Source organism: Panulirus ornatus, chromosome 9 (assembly GCF_036320965.1).
Source record: "Panulirus ornatus isolate Po-2019 chromosome 9, ASM3632096v1, whole genome shotgun sequence".
NCBI classification, from domain to species: domain Eukaryota; kingdom Metazoa; phylum Arthropoda; class Malacostraca; order Decapoda; family Palinuridae; genus Panulirus; species Panulirus ornatus.
The window spans coordinates 31881925-31901079 of NC_092232.1; the positions used below are offsets into that span (position 1 = coordinate 31881925).

At 41.7% G+C, this 19155-nt stretch overlaps 1 protein-coding gene across 3 annotated transcripts in view; it reads left to right on the forward strand.

The window, feature by feature from the left end:
* Positions 1-19155, forward strand: part of skd (mediator complex subunit skuld) — a 722241-nt gene that overhangs the window by 410804 nt on the left and 292282 nt on the right. For all 3 annotated transcript variants that reach the window (XM_071664981.1, XM_071664980.1, XM_071664979.1), the window contains one exon: positions 8538-8664. In XM_071664981.1, the coding sequence (XP_071521082.1) occupies positions 8538-8664 (127 nt within the window). The remainder of the gene's footprint in view (positions 1-8537; positions 8665-19155) is intronic.

The window sequence follows — 19155 nt, forward strand, 5'->3', positions numbered from 1 at the left end:
ACTTTCCATGGTTTACCCCAGACGCTTCACAAGCCCTGGTTCAATCCGTTGACAGCACGTCGACCCCGGTATGCCACATCATTCCAATTCACTCTATTCCTTGCACACCTTTCACCCTCCTGCATGTTCAGGCCCTGATCACTCAAAATCTTTTTCACTCCATCTTTCCACCTTCAATTTGGTCTCCCACTTCTCCTCATTCCCTCCACCTCTGACACATATATCCCCATGGTCAATCTTTCCTCACTCATTCTCTCCATGTGACCAAACCATTTCAAAACACCCTCTTCTGCTCTCTCAACCACACTCTTTTTATTACCACACAGAGGTAGTAAAAGCTTTGCGGAAGATGAAAGCCGGCAAGGCAGCAGGTTTGGATGGTATTGCAGTGGAATTTATTAAAAAAGGGGGTGACTGTATTGTTGACTGGTTGGTAAGGTTATTTAATGTATGTATGACTCATGGTGAGGTGCCTGAGGATTGGCGGAATGCGTGCATAGTGCCATTGTACAAAGGCAAAGGGGATAAGAGTGAGTGCTCAAATTACAGAGGTATAAGTTTGTTGAGTATTCCTGGTAAATTATATGGGAGGGTATTGATTGAGAGGGTGAAGGCATGTACAGAGCATCAGATTGGGGAAGAGCAGTGTGGTTTCAGAAGTGGTAGAGGATGTGTGGATCAGGTGTTTGCTTTGAAGAATGTATGTGAGAAATACTTAGAAAAACATATGGATTTGTATGTAGCATTAATGGATCTGGAGAAGGCATATGATAGAGTTGATAGAGATGCTCTGTGGAAGGTATTAAGAATATATGGTGTGGGAGGCAAATTGTTAGAAGCAGTGAAAAGTTTTTATCGAGGATGTAAGGCATGTGTACGTGTAGGAAGAGAGGAAAGTGATTGGTTCTCAGTGAATGTAGGTTTGCGGCAGGGGTGTGTGATGTCTCCATGGTTGTTTAATTTGTTTATGGATTGGGTTGTTAGGGAGGTAAATGCAAGAGTTTTGGAAAGAGGGGCAAGTATGAAGTCTGTTGTGGATGAGAGAGCTTGGTAAGTGAGTCAGTTGTTGTTCTCTGATGATACAGCGCTGGTGGCTGATTCATGTGAGAAAATGCAGAAGCTGGTGACTGAGTTTGGTAAAGTGTGTGGAAGAAGAAAGTTAAGAGTAAATGTGAATAAGAGCAAGGTAATTAGGTACAGTAGGGTTGAGGGTCAAGTCAATTGGGAGGTAAGTTTGAATGGAGAAAAACTGGAGGAAGTAAAATGTTTTAGATATCTGGGAGTGGATCTGGCAGTGGATGGAACCATGGAAGCGGAAGTGAATCATAGGGTGGGGGAGGGGGCGAAAATCCTGGGAGCCTTGAAGAATGTGTGGAAGTCGAGAACATTATCTCGGAAAGCAAAAATGGGTATGTTTGAAGGAATAGTGGTTCCAACAATGTTGTATGGTTGCGAGATGTGGGCTATGGATAGAGTTGTGCGCAGGAGGGTAGATGTGCTGGAAATGAGATGTTTGAGGACAGTGTGTGGTGTGAGGTGGTTTGATTGAGTAAGTAATGTAAGGGTAAGAGAGATGTGTGGAAATAAAAAGAGCGTGGTTGAGAGAGCAGAAGAGGGTGTTTTAAAATGGTTTGGGCACATGGAGAGAATGAGTGAGGAAAGATTGACCAAGAGGATATATGTGTCGGAGGTGGAGGGAACGAGGAGAAGTGGGAGACCAAATTGGAGGTGGAAAGATGGAGTGAAAAAGATTTTGAGTGATCGGGGCCTGAACATGCAGGAAGGTGAAAGGCAGGCAAGGAATAGAGTGAATTAGATCGATGTGGTATACCGGGGTTGACGTGCTGTCAGTGGATTGAATCAGGGCATGTGAAGCGTCTGGGGTAAACCATGGAAAGCTGTGTGGGGCCTGGATGTGGAAAGGGAGCTGTGGTTTCGGGCATTATTGCATGACAGCAAGAGACTGAGTGTGAACGAATGAGGCCTTTGTTGTCTTTTCCTAGCGCTACCTCGCACACACGAGGGGGGAGGGGGATGGTATTCCATGTGTGGTGAGGTGGCAATGGGAATGAATAAAGGCAGACAGTGTGAATTGTGTGCATGGGTATATATGTATGTGTCTGTGTGTGTATATATATGTGTACATTGTGATGTATAGGTATGTATATTTGCGTGTGTGGACGTGTGTGTATATACATGTGTATGGGGGTGGGTTGGGCCATTTCTTTTGTCTGTTTCCTTGCGCTACCTCGCAAACGCGGGAGACAGCATCAAAGCAAAATAGATAAATGAATAAATGTACATCTCTCTTACCCTATTATTACTTACTCGATCAAACCACCTCACACCACATATTGTCCTCAGACATCTCATTTCCAGCACATCCACCCTCCTCCGCACAACTCTATCCATAGCCCATGGCTCGCAACCATATAACATTGTTGGAACCACTATTACTTCAAACATACCCATTTTTGCTTTCCGAGATAATGTTCTCGACTTCCACACATTCTTCAACGCTCCCAGAATTGTCACGCCCTCCCCCACCCTATGATTCACTTCCACTTCTTTGAAGAATGTGTGGAAGTCAAGAACATTATCTCAGAAATCAAAAATGGGTATGTTTGAAGGAATAATGGTTCCAACAGTGTTATATGGTTGCGAGGCGTGGGCTATCGAGTTGTGTGGAGGAGGGTGGATGTGCTGGAAATGAGATGTTTTAGGACAATATGTGGTGTGAGTTGGTTTGATCAACTAATTAACAAAAGGGTAAGAGAGATGTGTGGTAATAAAAGAGTGTTGTTGAGAGAGCAGAAAAGGGTGTTTTGAAATGGTTTGGTCACATGGAGAGAATGAGTGGAGAAAGATTGACCAAGAGGATATATGTGTCAGAGATGGAGGGAATGAGAAGTGGGAGACCAAATTGGAGGTGGAAAGATGGAGTGAAAAAGATTTTGAGTGATCAGGGCCTGAACATGCAGGAGGGTGAAAGGCATGCAAGGAATAGAGTGAATTGGGACGATGTGGTATACTGGGGTCGACGTGCTGTCATTGGATTGAACCAGGGCATGTGAAGTGTCTGGGGTAAACCATGGATAGTTTTGTGGGGCTTGGATGTGGAAAAGGAGCTGTGGTTTCAGTGCATTATACATGACAGCTAGAGACTGAGTGTGAATCAATGTGGCCTTTGTTGTCTTTTCCTAGTGCTACTTTGCGTGTGTGCGGGAGAAGGGGGTTGTCATTTCATGTGTGGGAGGGTGGCGACGGGAATTAATAAGGGCAGCGAGTTTGAATTATGTACAAGTGTATATATGTATATGTGTTTGTATGTATATATATGTATACGTTAAAATGTATAGGTATGTATATGTGCATGTGGACGTGTATGTATTTACATTTGTATGTGGGTGGGTTGGGCCATTCTTTCGTGAGTTGGGCTACCTCACTAACGCGGGAGACAGCAACAAAGTATAATGATGATAGTAATTATAATATTTGATAAGAATGGAAATATTATCAATATGAGATTTCTTTGTGCTTGTTATGTGCTGAACTACCTATTCAGAAATCCAGCGGTGATTAGGTCCTGAGCATTTTGGATTTTTCTTCCTTGTATTATTGTCTTTATTCAGATGCCTGCATCATATTGCGGAATTTGTATTTAAAAAAGTGTAGAAGTTAATGTTTTGGTTATTAGATCAGTTTAAGTGAAAAGATGATATAAACTTCAGAGTGCCCTTCACTGTATACACACACACAAATGAAAATATATTGAGAGGATTATGAAAGGGAAAAAGGAAGAGACAAGGGAAAGTATATATGAATTTTGAAGAAAGTGAAAAACTTTTTAAAATTTGCCTGGTCATAGTTATTGGGAAAGACAAGAGAAGGTAGAGAATTCCAAAGTTTCAAGGTTCATGGAGAGAAACAGTTATCAAAATGGCTTACCCTTGAGTTGCCAGAAGCAGTTATCATAATGGCCCACCCATGAGTTGCCAGTGGCCACAAAGTAATCGTGTGACACAGCAGTTTACTAAGTATCATGTGGTCTAGTTAGTGGTTGGGGCACACAAACCGCCAAATTTCATGGGCAAAAGTCAGAGACAGCGACAAAGTATAATAATGATAGTAATAATTTATTTATTTATGTATTTTGCTTTGTCGCTGTCTCCCGCATTAGCTAGGTAGCGCAAGGAAACAGACGAAAGAATGGCCCAACCCACCCACATAAACATGTATATACATACACATCCACACACGCAAATATACATCCCTATACATCTCATTGTATACATATATATACACATACAGACATATACATATATACACATGTACGTAATTCATACTGTCTGCCCTTATTCATTCCCATCGCCACCTCGCCACACATGGAATAACAACCACTTCCCCCCTCATGTGTGCAAGGTAGCGCTAGGAAAGACAACAAAGGCCACATTCATTCACACTCAGTCTCTAGCTGTCATGTAATAATGCACTGAAACCACAGCTCCCTTTCCACATCCAGGCCCCACACAACTTTCCATGGTTTACCCCAGACGCTTCACATGTCCTGGTTCAATCCATCGACAGCACGTCGACCCCGGTATACCACATCATTCCAATTCACTCTATTCCTTGCATGCCTTTCACCCTCCTGCATGTTCAGGCCCCAATCACTCAAAATCTTTTTCACTCCATCTTTCCACCTCCAATTTAGTCTCCCACTTCTCCTCGTTTCCTCCACCTCTGACACATATATCCTCTAGGTCAATCTTTCCTCACTCATTCTCTCTATGTGACCAAACCATTTCAAAACACCCTCTTCTGCTTTCTCAACCACACTCTTGTTGTTAACACACATCTCTCTTACCCTATTATTACTTACTCGATCAAACCACCTCACACCACATATTGTCCCCAAACATCTCATTTCCAGCACATCCACCCTCCTGCGCACAACTCTATCCATAGCCCACGCCTCGCAACCATACAACATTGTTGGAACCAGTATTCCTTCAAACATACCTATTTTTGCTTTCCGAGATAATGTTCTCAACTTCCACACATTCTTCAAGGCTTGCAGAATTTTCGCCCCCTCCCCTACCCTATGACTCACTTCCGCTCCCATGGTTCCATCTGCTGCCAAATCCACTCCCAGATATCTAAAACACTTCACTTCCTCCAGTTTTTCTCCATTCAAACTTACCTCCCAATTGACTTGACCCTCAACCCTACTGTACCTAATAGCCTTGCTCTTATTCACATTTACTCTCAGCTTTCTTCTTTCACACACTTTACCAAACTCAGTCACCAGCTTCTGCAGTTTCTCACATGAATCAGCCACCAGCGTTGTATCATCAGCGAACAACAACTGTCTCACTTCCCAAGCTCTCTCATCCACAACAGACTGCATACTTGCCCCTCTTTCCAAAACTCTTGCATTCACCTCCTAACAATCCCATCCATAAACAAATTAAGCCACCATGGAGACATCACACACCCCTGCCGCAAACCTAACCTACATTTACTGAGAACCAATCACATAATATGTGATAAGAATGGAAATATTATCAATATGAGATTTCCTTGTGCTAGTTGTGTGCTGAAGTACCTATTCAGAAATCCAGCAATGCTTAGGTCCTGAGCATTTTGGATTTTTCTTCCCTGTATTATTGTCTTTATTCAAGTGCCTGCATCATATTGTGGAATTTGTATTTCTAAAAACTGTAGAAGTTAATGTTTTGGTTATTAGATCAGTTTAAGTGAAAAGATGAAATAAACTTCAGTGCAGTGCCCTTCACTGCACATACACACACACAAAAAAAAAAAAAAAGTTAAGCCCATCCCTTAATTGAAGTATAGAGAGGATTATGAAAGGGAAAAAGGAAGACAAAGGAAAGTATTTACGAAATTTGAAGGAAGTGAAAAAAAATTTGAAATGTACCTGGTCATAGTTATTGGGAAAAACAAGAGAGATAGAGAATTCCAAAGTTTCAAGGAGCATGGAAAGGAACAGTTATCAAAATGGCCCTTCCTTGAGTCGCCAGAAGCAGTTATCATAATGGCCCACCCATGAGTTGCCAGTGGCCACCCAGTAATCGTGTGACACATCAGTTTACTAAGTATATGTGGTCTAGCTAGTGGTTAGGGCACACAAACAGCCAGATTTCTTGGGCAAAAATGAAAGACAGCGACAAAGTATAATAATGATAATGATAATAATAATAATGATAATAATAATGATAATGATAATATGTGATAAGAATGGAAATATTATCAATATGAGATTTCCTTGTGCTAGTTGTGTGCTGAAGTACCTATTCAGAAATCCAGCATTGCTAAGGTCCTGAGCATTTTGGATTTTTCTTCCCTGTATTATTGTCTTTATTCAGGTGCCTGCATCATATTGTGGAATTTGTATTACTAAAAACTGTAGAAGTTAATGTTTTGGTAATTAGATCAGTTTAAGTGAAAAGATGAAATAAAACTTCAGTGTAGTGCCCTTCACAGCACATACACACACACACAAAAAAAAGAATATGTCAAGCCCATCCCTTAATTGAAGTGTAGAGAGGATTATGAAAGGGAAAAAGGAAGAGACAAAGGAAAGTATTTACGAATTTTGAAGGAAGTGAAAAAAATTTTAAAATGTACCTGGTCATAGTTATTGGGAAAGACAAGAGAAGGTAGAGAATTCCAAAGTTTCAAGGAGCATGGAAAGAAATAGTTATCAAAATGGCCCATCCATGAGTTGCCAGAAGCAGTTATCATAATGGCCCACCCATGAGTTGCCAATGGCCACCCAGTAATCATGTGACACAGCAGTTTACTAAGTATCATGTGGTCTGTCTAGTGGTTGGGGAGCACAAACAGCCAGATCTCTTGGGCAAAAATCAAAATAATACCTATGGAAGAGGTAGAGTGAACCAACATTGCGGCGTAGGGCAAGTGGGTCAAGCTTTGAAGTTAGCTTGGAAGAAGTTGTAAGTTGGACTGCTTTTGACTTGACTCTGTCAAGTGAGGATGTGGAACTAGAACTAACCCAGATGTGAGAGTAGTACTCTGTACCAGGATGAATCAGTCCTTTGTATAAACGGAGCAACTGTTCAGGAGAAATTTAGACATCTAAACAGGACACCCAGTTTCTTAGAGGCAGACTTGGTTATGTCTGTAACATGGGGTTTCCAAGAATGAGTGGATGTTAAGTAATACTAAGTATGTTCATTGAGCCAAGAGGTGGAATTACAGAACTGTTAAAGGAGAGATGAGAGTTGTAAGTTTTTGACAGAGAGTTGGGTAAAAACTGGATCTTGTGAGGCATTAAGCTTATTTAGATTTTGCCTACCCCACTGAGATATCCTGTCCAAATTAGAGTTTATTGAAAAAGTTGTGGAAAGACAAGATGCAGATTGAGTGAGAGTTGGAGTGGAATTGAAGGGTGTAGATGAATGCAGTGTTGAGTTGTCAGTGTATGAGTGTTTGAGTATTTTTGGAAGAGGAAATCATTATTAGAAGGAGAAAAAAAGTGTTGGAGACAGGACAGAACCTTGAAGGACACCACTGCTGTTGGAGAAAGTGGGGAAGGCTGATCCATCAATAAACAGGACAGAACCTTGAAGGACACCACTGCTGATGGAGAAGGTGGGGAAGGCTGATCCATCAATAAACAGGACAGAACCTTGAAGGACACCATTGCTGATGGAGAAAGTGGGGAAGGCTGATCCATCAATAACTACAGAGATAGATTGGCTGGAGGTGGAGCTAGATATGAAGAAGCAAAGTAAGGGAAGGAAGCTGAAAGAGGGGAGCTTAGAGATAGCACCCTGTCAGAAGTTTTGGATGTGTCAAGGGCAACCTCATGAGATTTGCTATAACCTTTCAGTTATGATGGCCAGACTTTAGTGAGATGGGAAAGGATACTGCCTGTGGATCTTGCCTTATGGAAGCTGCACTAGTGATCAGATTCAAGATGTCTAAGGAAATAGGAGTTGAGGAGGGATTCATAGACTTTGGGAATGGTAGATGTCAAAGCAGTAGGACAGTAGGTAGATGGTTCAGAATGGTCACCTTTTTTGGGATGAGATGTATCAATGCTAGCTTCCAAGAAGGAAAATTTTGCTTTTTAAGCAGAAACAGAACAGATGAGCAAGCACAGGTTGTTCAATAATCTTTCAATGTTTACAAATATGCAGTTATCAGAATGGAAGAGGATTTTGTTTATGCCAGAGTAGATGAATGGCTGTGAATTTTATTTGTATGGATAAGTAGGTGAATAGGCATAAAAAGGTTGGATTAATGATAATGCTACTCTTATTAACTTTAAAGTTGTTGCAAAAATTTAGGACTTCATGCAAAATTGAACAAGCTTTTAACTTTTGCTGGAAAACCATAATTGGAATGGTTACTATTCTGCATTATGAAAAATTTTAACATGACTTAAGATATGCAGTATGTAATATGTGAAGTGAATAAAAATAATTGTATTAGAATTAACCATAAACTTGAAGAGTACTATAATCTGTTTTCATCTTTTTTTCCAGGCTTCATCATCCTGTAAAGAAGTTCAAACCAGCAGAACCAAAAGTTGAAGAACCACTGTGGCCACCATACAGACCAGCTCATATTCAGGAACATATGGAACCTTACAGGCCAGATATAGGACAAGAGGCAAGTTAGCATTAGCAAGGTAGCGCCTGGAGCAGATGAAGAAGTGGCCAAAATTGCCAGAATAGCACCCCATACACCATATCTTTTCATTTCACTCTTTCCCCTCCATGCCTCGAATTCTCCTGCTTGTTCAGGCTCCAAACACTCAAGACCTTTTTTCCACCATCCCTCCTCCTTCTTGGAGTTCCCTGTTTTCTTGTTCCTTCCACATCCAACTTGTATACCCTCTTAGTCGTCCTTTTCTCATTCATCCTCTCCGTATTTCCAAACCATTTTAGCATGCCTGCTTTCGCTATCTCATACATACTTCTCTTACTACCATATCATTCTCTTATCCTTTCATTTCTCATTTGATTAACCCTCCTCACACCTCATATTGACCCAAAACATTTCCTTTCTTGCATGTTTACCATCTTTTGTATACTATCATCTTGATTCTATGCCTTGCATCCATAAATCAAATATATCCATCTTTGCCTACACAGACAGTAACCTTTCTTTCCACCATTTCATCTATGCAACTAGGGCACTTGCCACCCACACTCACCATATGGCTCCCTTCATTTTCCATGATTCCATTTGCTACCATGTGCACTTCCTCCAGGTTCTGTTCATTCAAACTCTCACTCTAACCAACTTGTCTCTTTCCTCAGCAAATGTTAATAACTGATATTACACAATTAGTTTTATCTTTCTCCTTTTACACACTCCCAAACTCATAAATCAGCTTCTGCAGTCTTACTTAAATCTGCCACCAGTGCCTTTTCATTCACAAACAGTAAATGACTTGCTTCTCCAGTCCCCCACAGCCCCCAACAGACTGTGGGCCTGCCTGTTTTAAAATCCTCATATTCGCCTCTCTCACCACCCCAACCATAAACAAACTGTCATGGTGACATCACACCCTTGTCATGGACTCTACATGGAACCACTCTACCTCCTCTCTTTCTTCTCCTCGTTGTCATATGAGATTTCCCCCCACACCATATATTTTTTAACCCTCCATATAGTATGTTTCTAAACCCAGTCAAAGGCTTTTTGTAGATTCATAAATGCTACGGATATCTCTGTTTCCCTGAGTATTTCTCACACAACATTCTTCACAGCACACACTTAATCTACACATCCTACTCCACTCCTGAAACTACATTGTTCCTCCCTTGTTTGATGCTCTGTGCAAACCACCATCCTCTCAGTCACCAATTTCCCATACAACTTACCATGCACACCCAACGAACAGTTCAAACATTCACTTTCATTCCCCTTGCCTTTGTACAGGAGAACTATACAGGCATTTCTCTAGTCCTCAGGCATCTCACTATGAGCCATACATACTTTAAAAATCTTAACTGACTAATTAGTAATGCACACTCTTACTTGAAGTCAAATGCAATCCCATCCACTCTGGATACTTTACCACACTTTATCATATGCTAAGCTTTCACTACTACTTGTTTTACCAAACAGTTTGCGATAACTTGCACTTAACAAATCTTCCTGTCCAATACACCCCCCCCATTTGCCATTCTTATTTGTAGAGTGCATTCAGTTATCTCACTCCATCTGCCTTTACTTCAATGCTGCCTGATCCTACGTCCTCATCTGCTTGCTTCACTGATGCTCCCATTTATCCTTTGATTTTTCTCACTATTAAACCCTTCCCTTTGCATTCTCCCAGAAATTGTTGGTAGTGACTCACCCTGCAACCTTTTGCCCTCTTTTTCATCCCATGCAGGGCTGTGTGATGTCATCGTGGCTTTTTGATACAGCGCTGGTGGCTGATTCATGTGAGAAACTGCAGAAGCTGGTGACTGAGTTTGGTAAAGTGTGTGGAAGAAGAAAGTTAAGAGTAAATGTGAATAAGAGAAAGGTTATTAGGTACAGTAGGGTTGAGGGTCAAGTCAATTGGGAGGTGAGTTTGAATGGAGAAAAACTGGAGGAAGTGAAGTGTTTTAGATATCTGGGAGTGGATCTGGCAGCGGATGGAACCATGGAAGCGGAAGTGGATCATAGGGTGGGGGAGGGGGCGAAAATTCTGGGGGCCTTGAAGAATGTGTGGAAGTCGAGAACATTATCTCGGAAAGCAAAAATGGGTATGTTTGAAGGAATAGTGGTTCCAACAATGTTGTATGGTTGCGAGGCGTGGGCTATGGATAGAGTTGTGCGCAGGAGGGTGGATGTGCTGGAAATGAGATGTTTGAGGACAATGTGTGGTGTGAGGTGGTCTGATCAAGTGAGTAACATAAGGGTAAGAGAGATGTGTGGAAATAAAAAGAGCGTGGTTGAGAGAGCAGAAGAGGGTGTTTTGAAGTGGTTTGGGCACATGGAGAGAATGAGTGAGGAAAGATTGACCAAGAGGATATATGTGTCGGAGGTGGAGGGAACGAGGAGAAGAGGGAGACCAAATTGGATGTGGAAAGATGGAGTGAAAAAGATTTTGTGTGATCGGGGCCTGAACATGCAAGAGGGTGAAAGGAGGGCAAGGAATAGAGTGAATTGGAGCGATGTGGTATACTGGGGTTGATGTGCTGTCAGTGGATTGAATCAATGCATGTGAAGCGTCTGGGGTAAACCATGGAAAGCTGTGTAGGTATGTATATTTGCGTGTGTGGACGTATGTATATACATGTGTATGGGGGGGGGTTGGGCCATTTCTTTCGTCTGTTTCCTTGCGCTACCTCGCAAACGCGGGAGACAGCGACAAAGTATAATAATAAAAAATGAATATATATATATATATATATATATATATATATATATATATATATATATATATATATATATATATATAAATATATATCCCTGGGGATAGGGGAGAAAGAATACTTCCCACGTATTCCCTGCGTGTTGTAGAAGGCGACTAAAAGGGAAGGGAGCGGGGGGCTGGAAATCCTCCCCTCTCGTTTTTTTTTTTTTTTTTTTTTCCAAAAGAAGGAACAGAGAAGAGGGCCAGGTGAGGATATTTCCTCAAAGGCCCAGTCCTCTGTTCTTAATGCTACCTCGCTGTCGCGGGAAATGGCGGATAGGGTGGGGGAGGGGGCGAAAATTTTGGGAGCCTTGAAAAATGTGTGGAAGTCGAGAACATTATCTCGGAAAGCAAAAATGGGTATGTTTGAAGGAATAGTGGTTCCAACAATGTTGTATGGTTGCGAGGCGTGGGCTATGGATAGAGTTGTGCGCAGGAGGATGGATGTGCTGGAAATGAGATGTTTGAGGACAATGTGTGGTGTGAGGTGGTTTGATCGAGTAGGTAACGTAAGGGTAAGAGAGATGTGTGGAAATAAAAAGAGCGTGGTTGAGAGAGCAGAAGAGGGTGTTTTGAAATGGTTTGGGCACATGGAGAGAATGAGTGAGGAAAGATTGACCAAGAGGATATATGTGTCGGAGGTGGAGGGAACGAGGAGAAGAGGGAGACCAAATTGGAGGTGGAAAGATGGAGTGAAAAAGATTTTGTGTGATCGGGGCCTGAACATGCAGGAGGGTGTAAGGAGGGCAAGGAATAGAGTGAATTGGAGCGATGTGGTATACAGGGGTTGACGTGCTGTCAGTGGAGTGAATCAAGGCATGTGAGGCGTCTGGGGTGGACCATGGAAAGCTGTGTAGGTATGTATACACGTGTGTGGACATGTGTATGTACATGTGTATGGGGGGGGGGGTTGGGCCATTTCTTTCGTCTGTTTCCTTGCGCTACCTCGCAGACGCGGGAGACAGCGACAAAGTATAAAAAAAAAAAAAAAAAAAAAAATATATATATATATATATATATATATATATATATATATATATATATATGGATGGAGTGATAAGAGATATGAAAGCAAAATTAAGGAAAAGGGGTGCAGAGATGGAGTGTGGCAGTGAGATATGGTGGCTAGTGGCAAGCTCTTTTGTGGATGATACTATGTTGTTTGCAGAGAGTGAAGAGTTGCACAAGGTTGTAAGTGTGTTTTATGGTATTTATAAGTGGGGAAATTGAAGGTAAAGGCAAGTAAAAGTAAGATAATGGTATTTGAAAGGAAACAGAGTGAAAGTATAGATTTTGTAAACCAAGTAGCATGAAAGAAAAAAGTGTACTAAGTAGAGCTATGGAAGGGGGGGGACTGGAAGAAGTAAGGTAATTTAAGTATCTGGGAACTGTGTTGGAAAAGTGTGGTGATATGGAAGGAGAGATAAGGGAGAGAACAGTACTGGGTAGAAGAGTCATTGGGTCCCTTAATAGAATAATGAAAGGTAGAGGTGTAGTATGGAAGTGAAGAGAGGACTAAGGTACAGCATAGTCCTCCCAACTCTGACCTATGCAGCCAAAACATGGCCGTGGAAGGAATCACAGTAGTCAAGAATCCAGGCTGTGGAAATGAGATATTTGAGAAAAGAATATGATGTGACTAGGTGGAATGATGTAAGAAATGAAAGGATGTACGAGAGATGTGGTATGGCAAGGAATGCAAAGAGAATGAATTATGGAGTGATAGAATGGGTGAAACACAATAATTTGAGGTGGTTTGGGCAATTGGAAAGAACACAAGACTGGTAGCTTACAAGGAGAGAGTATGATAGCACAATTAAAGGTGTTGGTGTGAGTGGGAGACCACCTGTGACAGAATGGAGGGAGAGAAACAGGAAGAATGTGTGGAATGCTGTATGTGAGGGAGGCATGTAAGGAAAGGGATGAGTGGAGACTTTTGCAGTGGCCACCCTTTGATTGGAGTTCGTAGAAGGAATGGGCATCAGATATATAGATTCTCTCTCTCTCTCTCTCTCTCTCTCTCTCTCTCTCTCTCATGTGCATGCCTTTCACCCTCCTTCATTGTCAGGCCCCATCCACTCAAGTCTTTTTCTCTCCTTTTTTCCATCTTCAGTTTGGTTTCCCCTTTTTCTTGGCCACTTCTGTCACAGGGTTGGCCATAGCAAAAGAGTTTTCACTTAGTCCTATCCTTAAATGTCTTTCTCACACACACCATTCCATATGTTCTGCCACCATTTGTCTCCATCCAGTACTCTTCCACTCTTTTCCTTAGTTGCATGTGGTCTTCCTCTTCTACCATCATACTTTATCTTTGTAAATTCCCTGTCTTGCAGTCTTTCCACATGCCACAAACTGCATAAAAGAATTACGTTTCACCCACTCTACCACTTCACAATTCATTCCATGTGCATATCCTGCCACATCAAGTCTCTCATACACAACATCATTTCTTTCTTCATTCTGTTTAGTCATATCACATACTCTTATCAAATAGCTCATTTCTATATCCTGGAATCTTGACCTTTGTGACTTATTCCATTTCTGTGTTTCAGCAACATAGGTCTTAGTCTGGAGGACTGTGCTTACCCTTAAACCTTTCTTCACTTCCATACTTAGACCTCTGCTCTTCATTATTCTGTCATGGGACCCACTGACTCTTCTGTCATGCACTGCTCTCTTCCATATCTCTCCTTCCATATCACCAAACTTACTCAAGACAGCTTCTGAATACATATATTGTCACCTCAGCTAGTGTGTCTACCTCATATCTGTAACACAGTTTAGTACAGTTCTTTCTTTCTCTTGAAAAGGCTGCGCAGAATCTTTACTTTTACACAGTTTCCTTTCAGGCACCTTTAATTTACTTATGCTTGGATTTACTGTCAGTTACCTATCTTTACACACATCATAAAACACATTTTTACCTTCTGCAACTCCACACTCAGTAAAGATGCAGTATCATCCAGAAACAGGCTTTTTTTACAAGGCACTGTACCTCATTACCACACTCCATCACTGCACCCACTTTCCCTAGTTTTCCTTTCATCTCTCTTATGACTCCATCTATATTTTTTTTTTTTTTTTTTATATATAGACTCCATATATATAGACTCCATCTATATATATGTTGAAAAGCCATGGTGATATCACAACCCTGCCTAAGTCCCACATGTAAATGGAAACTTTAGCTCAACTCTCCATTCAGTCTTACACATCCCCTTGCTATTCTCTAGAATTCTTTCACACCATCCAAACTTGTCCCCCTACCCCATATACCGTAAATACATCCCATAAAGCATTTCTTTCAACTCTGTCATATTCCTTCTCCAGATCTGTCATATGCCTTCTCCAGATCTGTGAAAGCTTCATACTTCTTCCAGTCATTTTCACCACAGACATCTGATCCACCCATCCCCTACCTTTCTTGGAACCCCTCTTGCTCCTCACTTATTCTGTAATGTCACTTCCATCACTTTTGCCTACACTTGGTATTTACCATACTTTTTTTTTCTTCAGACATATTCGCCATTTCCCACATTAGTGAGGTAGCGGTAAGAACAGAGGACTGATCCTTGGAGGCAATATCCTCACTTGGCCCCCTTCTCTGTTCTTTCTTTTGGAAAATTAAAAACAGGAGGAGAGGATTTCCAGCCCCTGCTCTCTCCTCTTTTAGTCACCTTCTATGGCATGCAGGGAATACATGGGAAGTATTCTTTCTCCCCTATCCCCAGGGATATTTGTTGCGTGTTGCTGTTACGTGTCCTCAGTTAGCAAGGACTATGAGCAGGCATGTTGGGACCCAAAAGATGGTGAACTATGCCTGGCCAGGATGAAGCCAGAGGAATCTCTGATGGAGCTTCGCAGCAGTTCTGATGTGCAAATCAATCACCAGAGCTGGGTATAGGGTTGAAAGACTAATTTACTAGACTTATTCCCCTATGATTACTACATACACCCTTAGCACCTTTTCATTTGAATAAAGGAACAGTAATAGCTTTCACCCTGTCCTTAGGCACAACATTCTGAAGTCATTTTAGATTATGAATGAAATGCATCCACTCTATTATACTTTCTCCTCCATGCTTCAGCATTTCAGCTGTAATCCCATCCACACGGGTGCCTTACCTACCTTCAGCCTCATTACTGCCCATTTTACCTCCCTTTTTGCTATTGCCCATAATGTTTGTATCCTTTTTCTACCATTCTCCATAACCATGGATGTAACAACTGCTGCCTTACCGATCTATCTATTTATATCTCTGACACCTCTTCCCATATGGAACTCCCTCAAGGGGGTGACCATGACAATAGTCTCCGTAACTAGTGAACTCCAGTGCTGCTCCTTACCTGTTAGTGCATCACCCTTAACAGGCCACTGGCAGAGGGCAACTCTAGCACAGTGTTTGCAGAGGCTCCTTGCTAATGTTCCTAGTGGATACTACTACCTAATACTCCTGCCTAGTGTTCCTATCTACTATTTCTACCTAATTCTCCTACCTAAATGTTCCTTCCTGCTACTTCTATCTATTGTTCCTACCATTTTGCCAAAAGGCAGGGCTAGCACACAGTGCTAACTGCAGGAAAGTCTAGTCACAAAGAATGAGTTTTGTCAGTTAAGCAGTCAAGTGTTATTTATGAGAAGGAGGGATTGTATATTTATGGTCAGAATGCCAGAAGTCCACGTGTGGGTGAGTCAGAAAGAAAAGACAGCAACCTGGCTCAGAGGATTGCAACGTAACAAGCACTTAAATGTTGACTCACTATGCATCTGTCATTAACCCCCCCTGATACTGAGGCAGGTGGTGGTCATATACCTCCATAGTCATTGGCTGTGGGGCAGGGTGGTGCCAGGAGTGGGCTGAAGGCAAACAAATATGAATATGTATATGTGTATGGGATAGGGGAGAAAGAATACTTCCCACGTATTCCCTGCGTGTTGTAGAAGGCAGCTAAAGGGGAAGGGAGCGGGGGGCTGGAAATCCTCCCCTCTTGTTTTTTTTTTTTTTTTTAATTTTCCAAAAGAAGGAACAGAGAAGGGGGCAAGGTGAGGATATTTTCTCAAAGGCCCACTCCTCTGTTCTTAACGCTACCTCGCTATCGCGGGAAATGGCAAATAGTATGAAAGAAAGAAATGTATATGTTTATATGTTATGTATGTATATGGGCATTTATGTATATATGTGTGTATATCCCTGGGGATAGGGGAGAAAGAATACTTCCCATGTATTCCCCAAGTGTCATAGAAGGTGACTAAAGAGGAAACCCTCCCCTCCTTGTATTTCAGTTTCTAAAAAGGAAAACAGAAGGAGTCAAGCGGGGAGTGCTCAGTCTCCTCGAAAGCTCAGATAGGGGTGTCTGAATGTGTGTGGATGTAACCAAGATGAGAAGAAAGGAGAGATAGGTAGTATGTTTGAGGAAAGAAACCTGGACATTCTGGCTCTTAGTGAAACGAAGCTCATGGGTAAAGAGGAAGAGTGGTTTGGGAAAGTCTTGGGAGTAAAGTCAGGGGTTAGTGAGAGGACTAGAGCTAAGGAAGGAGTAGCACTACTCCAGAAACAGGAGTTATGGAAGTTTGTGATAGAGTGTAAGAAAGTAAATTTAAGATTGATGTGGGTAAAACTGAAAGTTGATGGAGAGAGATGGGTGATTATTGGTGCCTATGCACCTGGTCATGAGAAGAAAGATCATGAGGTAAGTGGTTTTGGAACAGCTGAGTGAGTGTGTCAGCAGCTTTGATGCATGAGACTGAGTTTTAGTGATGGATGATCTAAATGCATGGGTGAGTGATATGGCAGTTGAGGGTATAATTGGTGTACATGGGGTGTTCAGTGATGTAAATGGAAATGGGGGAGAGCTTATGGATTTGTGTGCTGAAAAAGGAGTGGTGATTGGAATACCTGGTTTAAAAAGAGATATACATAAGTATACATATGTGAGTAGAGGAGATGGTCAAAGGGCATTATTGGATTACATATTAATTGATGGCGGGATGGGAACGGGAATAGATGAAGGCAGCTAGTATGAATATGTACATGTGTATATATGTATATGTCTGTGTATGTATATGTATGTATACCTTGAAATGTATAGGTATGTATATGTGCGTATGTGGGCGTTTATGTATATACATGTTTATGTGGGTGGGTTGGGCCATTCTTTCAACTGTTTCCTTGCACTACCTCGCTAACATGGGAGACAGTGACAAAGTATAATAAATTAATGAAATATGTTTATTGTGAGGCATGTAAAAGAGAGACTCTTAGATGTTAAAGTGCTGGGAAGGGCAGCTGGAGGGATGTCTGATCACTGTCTCGTGGAGGCGAAGGTGAAGATTTGTATATGTTTTCAAAAAAAAAAAAAAAAAAAGGATGTCAGTGAGAAGAGAGTGGTGAGAGTAAGTGAGCTTAGAAAGAAGACTTGTGTGAGGAAATACCAGGAGATATAGAGTGTAGAATGGTAAAAGGTGAGAGCAAATGATGTGAGTGGAGTGGGTGAGGAATGGGATGTATTTAGGGAAGCAGTGATGGCTTGCACTAAAGATGCATGTGACATGAGAAAGGTGGAAGGTGGGCAGATTAGAAAGGGTAGTCAGTGGTAGGATGAATAAGCAAAGTTGTTGGTGAAAGAGGAAAGAGAGGCGTTTGGATGATACTTGCAGGGAAGTAGTGAAAATGACTGGAAGATGTATAAAAGAAAATGGCTGGAGGTCAAAAGAAATGTGCAAGGGTTGAAAAAGAGGGCTAGTTGGGGTGAGAGTATCATTAAATTTTAGGGAGAACAAAAAGACTGTTGTTGATTGGTTGGTAAGGATATGCAGTGTATGTATGGATCATGGTAAAGTGCCTGAGGATTAGTGGAAGTGAAGAATGTATGTGAAAAGTACTTAGAAAAACAGATGGATTTGTATGTAGCATTTATGGATCTGGAGAATGCACATGATAGGGTTGATAGAGATGCTTTGTGGAAGGTTTTAAGAGTGTATGTGTGCTGGAAATGAGATGTTTGAGGACAAAATGTGGTGTGAGGTGGTTTGATCGAGTAAGTGATAATAGGGTAAGAGAGATGTGTGGTTATAAAAAGAGTATGGTTGAGAGAGCAGAAGAGGGTGTTTTGAAATGGTATGGTCGCATGAAGAGAATGAGTGAGGAAAGATTGACAAAGAGGATATATGTGTCAGAGGTGGAGTCAATGAGGAGAAGTGGGATACCAAATTGGAGGTGGGAAGATGGAGTGAAAAAAATTTTGAGTGATTGGGGCCTGGACATGCAGGAGGGTGAAAGGCATTCAAGGAATAGAGTGAATTAGAACGATGTGGTATACCGGGGTCGACGTGCTGTCAGTGGATTGAACCAGGGCATGTGAAGTGTTTGGGGTAAACCATGGAAAGTTGTGTGGGGCCTGGATATGGAAAGGGAGCAGTGGTTTCGGTGCCTTATACATAACAGCTAGAGACTGAGCGTGAACGAATGTGGCCTTTGTTGTCTTTTCCTAGGGCTACCTCGTGCACATGCGGGGGGAGGGGCTTTGTTATTTCATGTGTGGTGGGGTGACGATGGGAATGAATAAGGGCAGACAGTATGAATTATGTACATGTGTATATATGTATATGTCTGGTTGTGTGTATATATATGTATACGTTGAGATGTATAGGTATGTATATTTGCGTGTGTGGACGTGTATGTATATACATGTGTATGTGGGTGGGTTGGGTCATTCTTTCTTCTGTTTCCTTGCGCTACCTTACT